The sequence below is a fragment of the Lipotes vexillifer genome, unplaced genomic scaffold (assembly GCF_000442215.2).
Source record: "Lipotes vexillifer unplaced genomic scaffold, Lipotes_vexillifer_v1.1 scaffold325, whole genome shotgun sequence".
NCBI lineage: Eukaryota > Metazoa > Chordata > Mammalia > Artiodactyla > Lipotidae > Lipotes > Lipotes vexillifer.
Window position 1 is genome coordinate 1,330,084 of NW_006799313.1, and position 16,044 is coordinate 1,346,127.

At 36.7% G+C, this 16,044-nt stretch overlaps 1 protein-coding gene across 3 annotated transcripts in view; it reads left to right on the forward strand.

Moving 5' to 3' along the window:
* Nucleotides 1-16,044, forward strand: part of EXOC6 (exocyst complex component 6) — a 215,349-nt gene that overhangs the window by 96,619 nt on the left and 102,686 nt on the right. For 2 of the 3 annotated variants that reach the window (XM_007471565.1, XM_007471564.1), the window contains exons 12-15: nucleotides 187-258; nucleotides 5,183-5,280; nucleotides 9,294-9,399; nucleotides 14,888-14,997. In XM_007471565.1, the coding sequence (XP_007471627.1) occupies nucleotides 187-258; nucleotides 5,183-5,280; nucleotides 9,294-9,399; nucleotides 14,888-14,997 (386 nt within the window). The remainder of the gene's footprint in view (nucleotides 1-186; nucleotides 259-5,182; nucleotides 5,281-9,293; nucleotides 9,400-14,887; nucleotides 14,998-16,044) is intronic. The other variant, XM_007471566.1, reaches the window with a different exon arrangement.

Genomic DNA, 16,044 nt, shown 5'->3' on the forward strand with positions numbered 1-16,044 from the left:
TTCCCTACGAATTTTTTCATGAATAGAGGAAGCCAGCTATGGATCTAATAACCAAGACTTCAAATTTATTGTAAATCAGGCAAATTAAGGGAGAAATTTTCAAGTTTTATTTCTTAGTTTTTAACCAAATGACTCTGGTGTGTGTTTGTTTGTGTTTCCACCCCCACTTACCCTTCATTCTCACAGTCTTATTGCACTGATCCTGATCTTGTTCTGGAACTGAAGAATCTCATTGTAATATTTGCAGATACTTTGCAGGTAGGTGATAATCTAATATTCAGTTAATGGCTATTTGAGCACTTAAAGCTATTCAAAACATAGACCACACTCATTTATTTTATTGTGGCTTAATGGTAGTAAATTAGTAGTAATCAAATGTTTACTTATGTATTGATATTCTCCTATTACTCAGGACTTTTCATGCCGCCTCCTTCCTAATTATGAAGCTTGGACAGAGCTCAGGGAATATTACCATCTTTTAAAATATTGGTCATTCTGTTAGAGTAGATACAATATTTTTGCAGTTGAAAGAAAAATACATGATGTAGTGGAAAGAACCCTGAACTAGAAATTAGAAGATTAAAGTTCTGCCTGAGGATAATGAACATGAGCTGTGGAATCACAAAGACCCAGAGTTTATATTCACCCTTTGCTATTGACTAATTGTATGTCTATAACTTTTCTAAACTTTAGATCCTGATTTGTGAAAATGAGTTTGTTAATTACTAGTTTTCAGAATTGTTTTGAGTTTTTTTATTTTATTTTATTTTTTTTCGGTACGCGGGCCTCTCACTGTTGTGGCCTCTCCCGTTGCGGAGCACAGGCTCCGGACGCACAGGCTCAGCGGCCATGGCTCACGGGCCCAGCTGCTCTGCGGCATGTGGGCTCTTCCCGGACCGGGGCACGAGCCCGCGTCCCCTGCATTGGCAGGCGGACCCTCAACCACTGCGCCACCAGGGAAGCCCTGTTTTGAGTTTTAAATGTGATACCGTATATGAAAACACATACTAGTTTGAAAGCTGTGTGTACTTATTTTCTTCCTAATTTCAGGTGTACTGTGACTGTAAGCAAATCGCTTTACTTCTTTGCGTTTTGGGTTTTCTTTTTCTTTTTAAAATAAGGTTAAAACTGAATTATCTTAAAACTCAATGTCTTTGTGGTTTTCAGTATCAAAGTTTTAAACTTGTCTCTCCTCCTTGATCACAGATAATAAAGAATTGATTGCATTTGTTTTTCATGCTTATATTTATGGGATTTTTATGGTTGGAATAAATTTTTTGTGAAATATAGACCAGCATTTTCCAAAGTGTGATAATAGATGTTACTTAAAAAGTTCTATGGTCAAAAATGTTTAGAAAATGCTGAGTGAAGTAAAACAGATTTTTCCACTAAAAGCCTATCTCAGAGCAAATTTACACCATACGTTTCCAAAAGGAAGGTGATTATGCAGCATTTTCCCAACATATTTGACATGTAAATCTTTTTTCCCCTTAGAGAAGTTTTTAGATCTAGAGCTTCATAAAAAATGCTTTGGCAAATGCTAAATTGTTGGCTTTATCACAGGAGTCTTTCCATCCTAGAATACTAGTTGTCTATTTTATTCTTAAACCTAAGGAGAAGATACCACAAGCTCCTTAGTAAATTATTTTATTGCCTTACATCTTTATTAGTTTGTATGGCTTATACTATAATACCAAAATAATTTGGGGTTTTTTTGCTTTCATAAATTTTGTGACTAATGTACCTGTCATACTGATCTCTCTGTAAAGAAACATAGGAAGTTTTATTAAAGACTGCCTTAATATCTGGGGCCTATGTCTAAGTAACTTGAGGGAGCTTTGCTATCCTTAATGACTTAAAGCATTGCTACTCAAAATATGGTCCAGGGATCACAGATCTACAGATCGTTTGTTATGGATCCATAATGAAAAGAAACTTTTGTCAGAATGTAAATCAACTATGTCACTAAGTACAAAATTTAGATCAGTTGGCTTTTTTTTTTGGTAACAAGACTTTCTTGATATCAGTATCAGCATTGATTTATATTCTGGTACAAGCTCCTTACCTCTTTTTTAAAAACCATACAAACTGTTCTTGAGTTGGCATTTTGAGTACAACTGTAGATTCAGTTGTAGATTGAGTATTTGATGTGTTTCCAAGGAACTCTGCAGAGAATCAAGGAGTAATAGACAACATTCAAATAATAGAAGCATTAAAAAAGCAACAGTGATGTGTGCATAAACCCTTGTAAATATACCTTTCTCATCCTACTGCTTTGAAATAAAGTTAAGGAAAACGAACCAGTTCTTCTTACTTACTCAGAAATCCTGCAGTATTTTCATTTCACTGAATACTGACAGGCTGATTATTAGGTAAATCTCATACTGAATTAATAAATACTGGCTTTTCAAGTTATACTTAATAATTGAAGAATTGAGGAAGGTCTTTTCTTTTTTAAAAAAATTTATTTTTTTAAATTTATTTATTTGGCTGTGTCTGGCCTTAGTTGCGGCATGCGGGATCTTCGTTGCGGCATGCAGGATCTTTCATTGCGGTGTGCAGGCTTCTGTCTAGTTGTGGCACGCAGGCTCAGTAGTTGCAGCACGAGGGCTCTCTAGTTGTGGCATGGGGGCTCTCTAGTTGTGTACGGGCTCCAGAGCATGTGGGCTCAGTAGTTGCAGCACGTGGGCTCTCTAGTTGTGGCATGCGGGCTCATTAGTTGCTGCATGCGGGCTCTCTAGTTGTGGCACGCAGGCTCGAGAGTGTGCAGGCTTAGTTGCCCTGCGGCATGTGGGATCTTAGTTCCCCAATCAGGGATCGAACCCACATCCCCTGCACTGGAAGGCAGATTCTTACCACTGGACCACGAGGGGAATCCTGAGGAGGGTCTTTTCTAATTAACCTTTAATTAAAGAATATTGCACAATATTTAGCTTTTAAAATTGGCACTTTGCCAACTTAAGGAATTTTTTTTCTTTTAAAATGTAATTATTTCATCATTTAAAACAAAGCTTACTAAACAATAAATTAAAAATAAAAAACACCAGCATGTTCATAGTTCTGCTTACTGCCTATTAAGCAAATAAAAAGCAAGCATTTATTGATTCATTCATTAACATTTTTCTGAGCACCCACTATGTGCCAGCAGCTAGATGATATATACAATGATAGATATAAAAATCAGTAGAACAGTAGGGACATAAAGATTCTTGGCTTCAAGAAATTCACACTTTAGTTGTAAACAAATAAGATGTATAATAAGACATACTATTTTAGTAATATATTAAAGAGTTTTGGACTCATAGAAGATAGAATGATAACTTTGATTCCAGGAGTTGGGAAAGGCTACACAGAAAGTTGAAATGTGAGCTGGATTTTGAAGGAAATGTGAGTTCAGCAAGTAGATATGAAGGAAGAGGTATTAATGACAGACAAAATAGCATGTGTCAATTACAGGTAGAGGTATGGTATGGTGAGCATGAGACTGGCTGAGCAGCTTAATGGTGTTAGAAACTGTAGTGTTTGAGTGTAAGCAAAGAAGGGCAGAGAGTGGTAATGAAACTGATAAGGTAGTTTGAGCCAGATAGTGGCATGTCTTGTGAGGCTTTAGTACGCTTTCTATAGGGCAATGGCGTGATCAGATGTGCACTTTCAGATGATAATTTTAAGAGTTGGGCAATAGATTGAGTTGAAAGAGACAAGATGGTTGGAATTTCAGTTTAGGAAGCTCTTATAGTGGTCTAGGCAAGAGATTTTAAGGACCTGAAGTAAAACAGTGTTACTGGGAAGATTTCTGGAAGAAAGAAAGGTAGTCAATGATAGAGTAGAATGATAGGTTTGAATGAGATTTGTAAAGGAGGTAAAATCAAAAGAATTTGATGACTGATCAGATGTGTTTGTTTTGAGGGCATTTAGGTGACTTTCAGGTTTCTTTCCTGATAAATTGGATTGATGATAGAACTATTAACAGGGATAGGAAATAGGAAGAACACCGTGGTTTAGTCTGAAAGGGAAAAGATAACTTAATGTGCCTGTTGGCAGACTGACTAGAGATGTCTGATTGCTGTTGGAATTAAATATTTAGAATTTATAGAGGTCTAGCTAGAGATACAGATTGAGAATAATCAGAGAAAGTAGTGTTTGAAGTCAATCAACTTGAAATTGCCCTAGAGAGCTAGAAGAAAAGATTGAAGGATAGAGATAGAAGAAAAAAGGAATCCAGAAGGATTACTCATAGATAAAAGGAGAACAAGGAGAGAGAGTGGTGTTATAGAATTCAAAACAGAAGGGTTTCAAGAAACAGAGGTAAGATGGAGTGAGAGATCATGGAATTTTATATTCAGGAGATTCTCTGTGACATTGCTAAGAGCAGTTTCAATAAAGGAATAGGAGTGAGAGTTAGATTGTAGTAGGTTTGGCTATGGAAGGAGTGACACAGGAAACTGAGGGAAGGCTTTTTTGTTTTCTTTAGTTGTTCTTGGTTTAAAGATGGGAGGCAATTTAGCATGTTTATTTAGTGAAGAGAAAGGAGCTAGTGGAAGTTAAAGACACAGCAGAGTGAGTGGATAATCCATGGAGCAGTTCCTGCAGGAGGAGATAGGATCAAGACCAAAGATGAAGACCTAAGCCTTGAAGGGGAATAGGGACAACTTTGAGGCGAGCAGAAATGTTTGGTCCTGATATGGGTAGCATTTCAAATGGATTTGGAGTTGCAAAGGAATAAAGTTTTGGAGTGTTACATTTGACAGCTTTTCCCTGTACAACAAAGTCAGTGTTAAATTGAAGGTGCAAAAGGAAACCATCATGTTTCGAGAATGTATTCTCTTTTCTTCTTGTATCTTATTTAGAGACAACTTCCCAAGACACAGATGTATAGATCACTAATCTTGAACTTTTTCTCCAATTCTGACTTCTAATACTTTTTAAGGTTAACAGTGTAATCCAGACAAAAAAGAGAGAGAAGAAATAGAAAAATTATTCCAGTTCATAAAACTCTTTCTAGACTCTTTTTTACCTAGTACAACTTAGTAGAAAGTCAAAAGGATATCTTTTTTTCATACTGTTAGGATGGCATACAATGTGATACAGTGATCACTTCAAACAGTTCTCTAGTATTCTGAACTTTAAAAAATGAATATCTTTATTTATTTTACTTGTTTATCTGCTTTTTTGTATGTTTTAGGGTTATGGTTTTCCAGTGAACCGACTTTTTGACCTTTTATTTGAAATAAGAGATCAATACAATGAAACACTGCTTAAAAAATGGGCTGGAGTTTTCAGGTTAGTGCCTTAATGTAATGAAAAAGTTTGTCAAATGCTAAAGTAATTGGTTTTTGCATTTAACAATAAAAAATGCTTATAATATTTTTTATTGTGGTAAAATATATATAACATAAAACTTACCATTTTAACCTTTTATGAATGTACAGTTCAGTGGCGTTAAGTATATTCACATTGTTGCAACCATCACCATTATCCATCTCCAGAACTTTTTTACCTTCCTAAGCTGAAACTGTACCAGTTAAACAGTAACCCCCATTCTCTTCTTCTAGTCCCTGGCAATCACCATTCTGCTTTGTCTCTATGAATTCGACTACTCTAGGTACTTCATATAAGTAGAACCATACAATGTTTGGTTTTTGTGTCTGGATTTGTCTGTTTTTTGTGTGTCTGGATTATTTCACTTAGCATAATGTCTTCAAGCTTCATCCATATTGTAGCATGTGTCAAAATTTCATTCCTTTTTAAGGCTAAATAATATTTCATCATGTATATCACATTTTATTTATCCATTCATCCTCTTACAGATATTTGGGTTGTTTTCACCTTTTAGCAATTGTGGATGGTGCCACTATGAAGCTTGGCGAACAGTTATCTGTTTGGGTCCCTGTTTTCAGTTCTTTTGGGCATATACCCAGAAGTGGAATTGCTGGATTGTATGGTTAATATATGTTAAATATTTTGAAGAACCTCCATACTGCTTTCCACAGTGACTGTACCACTTATAATCAATTTTTAATTGTTCTACTTTTAGTCCTAATCTCTGTAGTTTTTTGCCCCAGTAAATGATTAGATATGAGGCTGTAAATATTCAGTGGTATTTAGTACTAGAGACAAAAATTTATGGCTTATAAATTTTGTTTGGGGAAAGTGCTATTTTTACAGACAACTTAATTGTTAAATTAAAAATCTTAAAGTATCTAATTAGGACAATTATTTTCGCTTTAACCACTTGCCTTCAGGGCACAAAGTATTTTAATAACTATATAATTTTGTATTGCCATGAAAAGAAATATCAACTCCCTCCTTTTTAAATTCTAAAAACTTTTCTCTCTCCCTTTCTGCCTTTCTCCCTTCCTTTCTTTTTTTCCTTGTTTCAACAAAAAGTCAATCTTGAGAGCTTACATCTAGGTTAGCCAAAATATGATAGAAACAATGTGGCAATAATAGTTGATGTTATTAAAATAGAAAATATGTTAAATGATTTAACACTAGCTTGGCATTTACCCCATCAGTTTTCAAAATCTATGGAGGGCTGACCTTCTGAATACTGTGGTAGAAATCTTTTAAAATACCGAAGTGGTTTACAAGGTTATACACTTCTATTAAGATGAACTAAATCAATCCTTATTTAAGCTTTTTGTATTAACATTCCATAGGAGTGATCTTGTCAGGACGTTGTCCCAAATGAATAATTGACAGTCTTAGATGAGTCATGTATAAATATTAATAATTTTTGATACTTAGTATTTTAGAAGTAGAGGTAGTGCTTATTGATAGGGATGGTAATATATATATGCCATGATCTAATGTGATATAATATGATATCTTTATTTATATATATTTGTATATAAAAATCTTTACTTATAGGATTTCTGTTATTAACTTACCCTTTTCAGAAGAGTGTTTAAGGTTTTACAGTTGCTGATAGATTTGTATTGAACCAGCTGTTCTCTCTTATCTATCTTAAGACTTCTAGTAGTGAGATTGTTCCTCAAGATTGGGGAAACTGTGAGGTATTGTTTTCTCTCTGAAAAGCTAATGGGTTCCTTCAAAATGAGATAGGATTAACATTATCCTCCATTATCATCATGGATGAGAGCAAATGATAGCATGTCAATTGTAATTACCAAATATATTTTGACTTCTACTTTCAGTACTGTTCTAGGTCATGCGTTTTGCTTAGATTTTTAAGAAGTAGCAGATTTTAAGCTTTTTTTGTCCTTGATCTGTATCTTCAAAGATGGTACAAGTAGTGAATTGACAACCTAACAATTAAATGGGGAAAAAGTAAGTTATCAGTACTGAATAATTAAAACTTGACAACGTCCATGATAGAATTTATGATCTGACTACTGTCATACTTTGTTTATCCATGTGTGGTTCTCTCCACCTATATTGAGAGCACTAGTGTTTTATTTATATTCTTGATTGCCTAGCTCCAAACAGAGTCGTATTTTAACTACCTTGTGCACCTCAGTGATTTACAAGCATATGACTTTATTTCTGGCCTCTCATTAAGATGCCAGAGCCATTTATCAATTAGATATCCATCATGCACTGCCCAAACCATATCCTTCGCTTATGTTCCTTAGCTCAGCAAATGTCTCTGATGAGGTAAGGTATACATCATTTGTCCATTTGCCCTGTCTAGAAACCACGGATTCATCAGGATTATATAATACTTTCCTTCATAATCCTCATTTAGTTTCTAAATCCCATATATTTTACTTCTTAAAAACTCTTGTTTCTGCCACTTCCTCTCTTCCTACACAAATACAGCTTAAATTCAAATTCTCGTTACTTTTTATTTGGATTATTCAGTCTTTCTAACTGGCCTCTCTGTTCATTATTGTCCTTTTCCTAGTTTTTCCTCCACTCTGTGAAAGTCTTCCTATGACATTCCTCTGCCTAAAACCTACTATGGTATTCCACTGCCTACAGGATAAAATCTGGGTGCCTCAGTTTGTCCATCTGCCCAGGCTCATTTTAAACCATGTCTCTTGAATACCTTATACTCCAGTAGTACTGCACTACTTGTGGTTTTACTCAACCTCTCCCCACACTCATACTTTTTCTCCCCTTATGTTTTTGCATGTTATGTTCCATCTTTCTGAAATGCTGTTCTCCCATAATCTCATTAGAAGTGTTTCTTTTCATGTTTGAAGACCCTACAGAGCCTGTAGCTTCTCTGTAAAACTTTTCATGAGATGTCCCCCACCTACTCTGGTAAAGTTAATCACTTCCTCCTTTGTCCTATTTCTGAAACTTGTGCCTCTTTTATTGTACGTATAACACATCATTATAAACATTATAATTTGTCTACATATCTATCTCTCCTGTTAGGTTTGAGAACAGTGATCTTGCTTTTATTTTCATGAGGGTAGGGAATTTTCATCAGAGTTAGCCCAGACTAGCACATAATAGGTGCTCAGTACATAAAAATCAAACTGAATTATTGATTAAAAGGAAGTTGATTGGACAACAGGTATATTAGGACAGGCTGAGTTATGCTACAGTAACAAAAATGCCCAAAATCTCATTGGAGGAACACTGGCATTTTATTTCTCACTTGCACAGAAGTCCATAGTGGGTCTACTAGTCCAAGATTTGAGCTTTTGACATCTGTAATCTACTTTCTCAACATGGTGGTCTCCCCTATCACTGTGAGACTAAGGGTCGCACAGTTAGTTCATAAATGCTTTAGACTTAAAGCAACACATGTAACTTGTATTCACAGTCCAATGGCTAAAACTAGTCATATGACTTTGCCTATTTGGTGAGTAGTAAATGTGTCTGACTCACTAAGTATAAAAGGTCCTTTTCTAAGTACAACATTATGAGAGACAAACAAATGGAAGACATTGTTTTTATCTTCAAGGAGCTTATGGTCTAGTTGGAAAGAGAAGACAAACAACATACAACTTGAGAGTTGTGCCTATCAAGAAATGTGACTGGGATACCCTTCACCTCATTTTTAGTTGTAATGAGTTCGTTCAGACTATATCATGTTAAGAATTGTTCTAGACTAGAAAATAAAAACTAAAGTGCTGAGAGGATGTAAAATAAGCAAGTGGAAAGAAGAGATTGCACCTTAACTTTGAGGGACAGACTTATTTGCTATTGAATTTCAGAATTCTGAGTGATTAGGCACTGTTTTCCTGCTTAGAACTTTAACTGACACACAAAAAATGATTTTGTAATTGTTGGGTTTTTTTTAAAGTATTGTCCTATAGCACTCTATTGATATGTTTTCTAATATTAAATTTCAATTCTGTCTTCTTTCTTAACAGGGACATTTTTGAAGAAGATAATTATAGTCCCATCCCTATTGTTAATGAAGAAGAATATAAAACAGTCATCAGTAAATTTCCCTTTCAAGATCCAGATGTTGAAAAGGTACAAGCTAGTATTTAATTCAAGAATTTTCTTAAAAATAAATTAATCATTTTTATTCCTACATTATATTAATCTGATATTGTAAGTGAGAATAGCTTCTTTTGAGGCTTTTGTTGTTATTGTTGTGTTATTTGAGAAAATTAATTATGTTTTGTTAACTTTTAAAGATTATGTTACTACTACTACTATTTTGCTGAGGTAAGAAAGGACTTGGGGCTACTAGGAGCCCTTGTCCCAAATATTAGGTGGATTCCCAGGGCAGGTGTTACTATCATTGGGTGGATTCCAAATTAGATATACTAAATGTTGAGTTGATTATAGGAATAAGAGAATATTGTAAGGAAAGAGAGAATTTCTTTGAAATTCCCATCACTGTGGAAGATCTTATTTTGTGGCTTTTTTTCTAGAAATATATCTAGAAATATATTTGTATAAAAAGTTTATCTTGGGGACTTCCCTGGTGGCAGTGGTTAAGAATCTGCTTGCCAATGCAGGGGACATGGGTTTGATCCCTGGTCTGGGAAGGTCCCACATGCCGTGGAGCAACTAAGCCCATGCACCACAACTACTGAGCCTGTGCTCTAGAGCCCACAATCCACAACTACTGAGCCCATGTGCCGCAACTACTGAAGCCCATGCACCGGGAACCTGTGCTCTGCAACAAGAGAAGCCACCGCAATGAGAAGCCCACGCACCGCAAATAAGAGTAACCCCTGCTCACTGCAAGTAGAGAAAGCCTGCACACAACAATGAAGACTGAACGCAGCCAAAAATAAAATAAATTAATTTATTAAAATAAAATAGTTTATCTTGGTTAAGTAAGAGGTGTATGAAGGCAATAGCCACCTGTAGATTTTTTCCTGAAGTAAGAATGTCTATTTTTGAAGTCAAGATGTCTGAACAAAAGATAGGCTAGAGAAAGGAAATAGACAAGCATGTAGAGTATTCTAGAAATACACCTGATTGCCCATATGCATGCATGCACACAGAAACACACACGCTTGTACCAATCCAGTATCCCTGGGTAGAATTAGATCTTATGAGAAAAGGATATCATATTTCCTGTTATCATCACCTTTTTCATTCTCTTCATTTTTGATTTTTTTCCCTTAATCTTTTTTATTATTTTTTCAACACTTTATAATTTAGTCCTTTTCTACATTTTTATCCCTTAATAATGAACAAGAGTGAATTCTGAATGAGTTGTGTGAATTGTGACTGTAAATTTTTATGTTACATTTGTATATACATAAACTAAGCATATTACGTGTAATAGTCACTAAATACAGGACCAAGTAATTTAATGCATAGCTTTTAGATGATAGCTAACACTGCCATTGCATATACCTAATTGTATTCTAATACACACAAAAGACCAGAATAATTATTCTAGTTCTGTTTTTTTTTTTTTTTTTTGCGGTACGCGAGCCTCTCACTGTTGTGGCCTCTCCTGTTGTGGAGCACAGGCTCCAGACGCACAGGCTCAGTGGCCATGGCTCACGGACCCAGCTGCTCCGCAGCATGTGGGATCTTCCTGGACTGGGGCACGAACCCGTGTCCCCTGCATCGGCAAGCAGACTCTCAACCACTGCTCCACCAGGGAAGCCCTCTAGTTCTGTATTTTTGAAACCCCAATCAAAGTTTCCCTGTCAAGAAATATTACGAGGGACTTCCCTCGTGGCACAGTGGTTAAGAATCTGCCTGCCAGGACTTCCCTGGTGGTCCAGTGGTAAAGAATCCACCTTATAATGCAGGGGATGAGGGTTCGATCCCTGGTCAGGGAACTAAGATCCCACATGCCACAGGGCAACTAAGCCTGCATGCCACAACTACTGAGCTTGTGCGCCTCAACTAGAGCTGCGTGCTCTGGAACACACACACCACAGCTACAGAGCCCACGCACCCTGGAGCCTGTGCACTACAACTAGAGAGGAGAAAACCTGCACACCACAACTAGAGAGAAGCCCATACGCTGCAGTGAAGAGCCTGCATGCCTTAGCGAAGATCCTGCATGCCACATCTAAGACCCAATGCAGCTAAAAATAAAATAAATAAATACTAAAAAAAAAAACAAAAACGGAATCCGCCTGCCAATGCAGGGGACATGGGTTTGATCCCTGGTTCGGGAAGGTCCCACATGCCGCAGAGCACCTAAGCCCGCAGGCCACAACTACTGAAGCCCGCGTGCCTAGAGCCCGTGCTCCACAAGGGAAGCCACGGCAATGAGAAACATGCGCACTGCAACGAAGAGCCCCCGCTCACCCCAACGAGAGAAAGCCCGCCTGCAGCAACGAAGACCCAGTGCAGCCAAAAATAAATACATAGACAAACAAACAAACAAATAAATAAATAAATGTTGTGGGGTTTTTTTGCGGTATGCGGGCCTCTCACTGTTCTGGCCTCTCCCGTTGCGGAGCACAGGCTCCGGACGCACAGGCTCAGTGGCCACGGCTCACGGGCCCAGCCACTCCAGGGCATGTAGGATCTTCCCGGACCGGGGCACGAACCCTTGTCCCCTGCATCGGCAGGCAGACTCTCAACCACTGCACCACCAGGGAAGCCCAATAAATGTATTTTTTTTAAAGAAATATTATGAGAATATTCTCTGTCTCACAGCTTGGCTTTGTTTTGTTTTAGTTACTGGTAATAAATGTGTTCAGGATATAGCACCTGCAAAAAGAGTGCTGGATTTGGTCTGGATTCATGTGCCATCTCTGTTTGTGGCTTATTATGGGCAGGTGACTTACCCTATTTGGGCATTTTCCCTCATCTGTCAAATAAGGAGGTTGAACTAAATAATCTCTAATGTCTCTTCTAATTACACTAAACTATTCTAAATAAATTTATAGTTAAAAGGATATTTGTCTTTGCTTGTAGGGTACTTCCAAAATATACAGCATCTGAGGATTAAGCTTGTTAGGAATTGTATTCATTGGTTTGTGTATTATTCATCATTAAAAAGAACTATCATTAAGGCGAAAGGCACATGGAAAATTTAAATGTGATAATGTAGAAATCCCATAAGTTATTTAGTAATAATCTCTTGGTTGTGTGTTTATATATTTAAGTTTTTCCTATTTTAAGTATAATTTTCAATTAAAACGATTGAAAAAGATGTGAAATTGTCTCTCAAATAACATGAGTTATTTTCAGCAGAAATTACAAGTGAGAAAGGAATAAGACTGAACGTATATGTTAAAATCTGTCTTTTTGCAGATAGCTGTGCTAATTTAACTAGGATCCTTTGGCTAAAATAAGAACATGTTCATATTGTCTTTAATGTCATTAAAATCAATTCTTAAAGTTGAAATATCTTTCAAATAGTTAATATTGGTTTCATTATTCTGTAAAACATAACTTGGGGGTGAGTTAGCTCTTACATTATTGTAAGGTGATTTTAAAGAATAGTAACTCTTTAGTTGATTTTTGTAGTACTCCTAATTCAGTTCCTAAATTTGGAAAGGTTGAACCTACCAGTTTTGGAGAGAGACTGCTCTCTGCAAATGTTTTCACTACCAGCTTATTGTAAGTCTCTTTCTGCTGGAGGTACCTAAGAGTACATATGTTAATTCATATATTTATCATTCACCTGCTATCTAGTAGACACTGTGCTATGTGCTAGTTTTTCTGTCTCTGCTGTCAAGGAACTTGTAGTCAAGTGAGGGATAGATTAAATAAACAGGAAATAACAATTCACAGAAGTTGGCCCTGCTCAAGAGAGAAGCAGCAGCATGGAGAAAGGCTGTAATTCTGCAGTATAAAGTGATGAAGGTTGATGAAGTGCAAGAGACGAAGATCAAAAAATGAAGATGAAGTAGAAAGTGGCAGCTATAATAGGTCTTGTAAACAGTGTTAGGGAGCTTAGCCTGATGGCTCGAATAAGTCACCACCAGATTTCAAGCAGTAAAAACATAATCAGATTTGTGCTTTAGAAAGATCTGTCTGGCTAGTGTGTGGGGAATGGATTGGAGAAGAGTGAGGCTGGGATACTAGCTTGGGGATTGTTGGCAGTTATTTTGGCAAGAGAGATTGGTAACCTGAATGGGAGTTATGGCTGTGGAATTTGATTTGAGATGTTTAGGAATTAGGAATGACAGGAGTTGATTATCACTTGCATATGAGGGATGATGAAGATAGAGGCGCAAGTGTGATAGCCACTTTTCTGCCTTGGATGGTGGTAGCATTCACTAAGATAGGAAACGCAAGAGGAGCAGATTTAGAAAGAAGGGATGATCATTTCACTTTTGGTTCTGTTGAGAATGTCTCAAATGTTACAGCTAAATGGAGATGTTCAGATGTTAGATATACAGATTTGGACTTCAGGAGATTTGGCCTAGAGTTTTAGATTTGGGAGATATTGGCACTTGCACGGTGAGAGTAGGTGAGATTCTCTAAGGACAGTATATGTGGTAAGAAGGGAAGAAGGTGTAGGATAGAACCCTAAGGAGTAGCAATTAAGGGATGGCTAGAGGAGGAGATATAGAGAAGGTAGAGAATCAAAGGAAAACCAGTGTGGGTCATGGATTCCAAGGAAGGAGAGATCATTTAAGAAGCAGGAGGCGAGACTTCCCTGGTGGTCCAGTGGTTAAGACACTGTTTTTCCAATGCAGGGGGCATGGGTTCGATCACTGGTCAGGAAACTAAGATCCCACATGCCCCGTGGAGTGGCCAAAAGTAAATAAATAAAATGGGGGTTTATTTAGGGGGGAAAAACAAAAAGCAGGAGGCCCATTGTGTCAGATTGTTCAGGTGAATCAGGTAACATGAAAAGTTATTGGGTTTAACACCTGTGAGGTCATTGGTGACCTTCGTGAGGGTGTTTTCAATGCTGTAAACTAAGTTGCAATGAATGTGAAGATTGAAGTAGATTAGGCTTCATGAAGCTAAAGAGGGGGCTTTTGGTAACAGTCTTCGGGAGAGTTTACCTTTTGGAGACTGAGAATTTGCTAATGGATGTTGGCTGGTAAAGCATTTTAGCCAAGAAGCACACTGCAAACCATTAGCTTCATATTAGCTCAGAAAGCTGCTGTAAGGTATTCTAGGAGTTATGGAATGAAGTGGATACTTTCTTAAATTGACATTCAAGCAAGTGAAGGGAGTCTTAGAATTATTTGATGACACTGAGCCAGGAAGCTGGCCCATAACTTTCATGCCAACCTGACTCTGTATTACGGCTGCAAGGAAGCAAAGAGTTAAGCATCTTCTTCAGGATACTTATCATCAGGACACACACTTATATACTTTCTCTGCTTGTTAGAATTCTGATAACATGATTTAAAAAACAGGTAAATTGCCACATTATTTTCTCAGAAATATTTTAGTTCTTTTCAAAATCTTAAAAATAATGGGATAACAGTAGACTTTAAAATGCAAGTATTAACTACTAATTCAAATGTGAAATCAATTTAATTTTTACATTTTTGAGGTGATTAGCATATCTTTTTCTAAAATTTCAGCAACAGTTTCAACTTTGTTTTTCTTTCAACAGCAGTCTTTCCCAAAGAAACTGCCCATGTCTCAATCAGTGCCTCATATTTATATTCAAGTTAAAGAATTTATTTATGCCAGCCTTAAATTTTCAGAGTCGTTACACCGGAGGTAAGTTTATTAATAAGAAATGTATCTTTATCATAGCTATTTTTGTGAAACATTAACACTTGATTTTTAGGCCATGACTCTTCAGTGGACTATTATCTCGTTGGAAGGCTTACATATCTTAGTGGCATTTGGGGTTAACTAGAAATGCAACCTCAGACCTACTGAATTAGAAACTGAGGATGGAGCCCTTGGCTTTACCAAGTACTCTGGGTGATTCTGATGCACTCCAAGTTTAAGAACCACTGCCTTAAGCTTCATCATACTCTACTAGTCTCTTATACCAAAGTTTCTAAACATGTATTTTAAAGACATTAGCTTATAACATAACACACAATATCATTCAGCATTGGAAAAACAGTGGATACAAATGAGTATTCACTGAAAAGGAATGACAGTCTATTACAGTGGTAATTTTCATTAGCGGAACTCTAATGGTCCAAGAGCTACCAATAATTTATGCCTGTCTTTTTTTTCATTGAACATTCTAAAGTTCCGATCTAAAACAGAGCAGTATAATGCAGTAGTTAAGAACATAAGCTTCAGACTTACACCTGAGCTTGATTCTTGATGTTGACACTCACTAGCTGTAGTAGGACTTTGGGCAAGTCACTTAATCTGTTTAAATTGCAGTTCCCTCATCTGTAAAATGAGAGAAATAACTCATAGGGTGGTTTTAAGAATTAAATGAGGTAGTGAGTGTGTATAAAGCACTCCATGTAGCCTGGCACATGGTAGGCACATAAGACGTAGGAGCAGATGAGATACTACAATATAAGATGTGAGACTAGAGCTTGGAGTTTTTATATTTCATTTGCAGGCATTGGGGAACTGTTGAAGAATTTTTAACTAAGAAACGACATGACTGGAGTAATATTTTAGAAAGTTTACTCTGGCCACAATGTGGATGGTAGATTGCAGGTAAACTGTAGAAAGTATAGAAATTTAGCAGTTTGGAATTAACTTTTGTTTATTTACAGAGGAGAGACAGTGGATCTCTAATTGTTATTTGATTTTTTTTTTTTTTTTTTTTTTTTTTTTTTTTTTTTT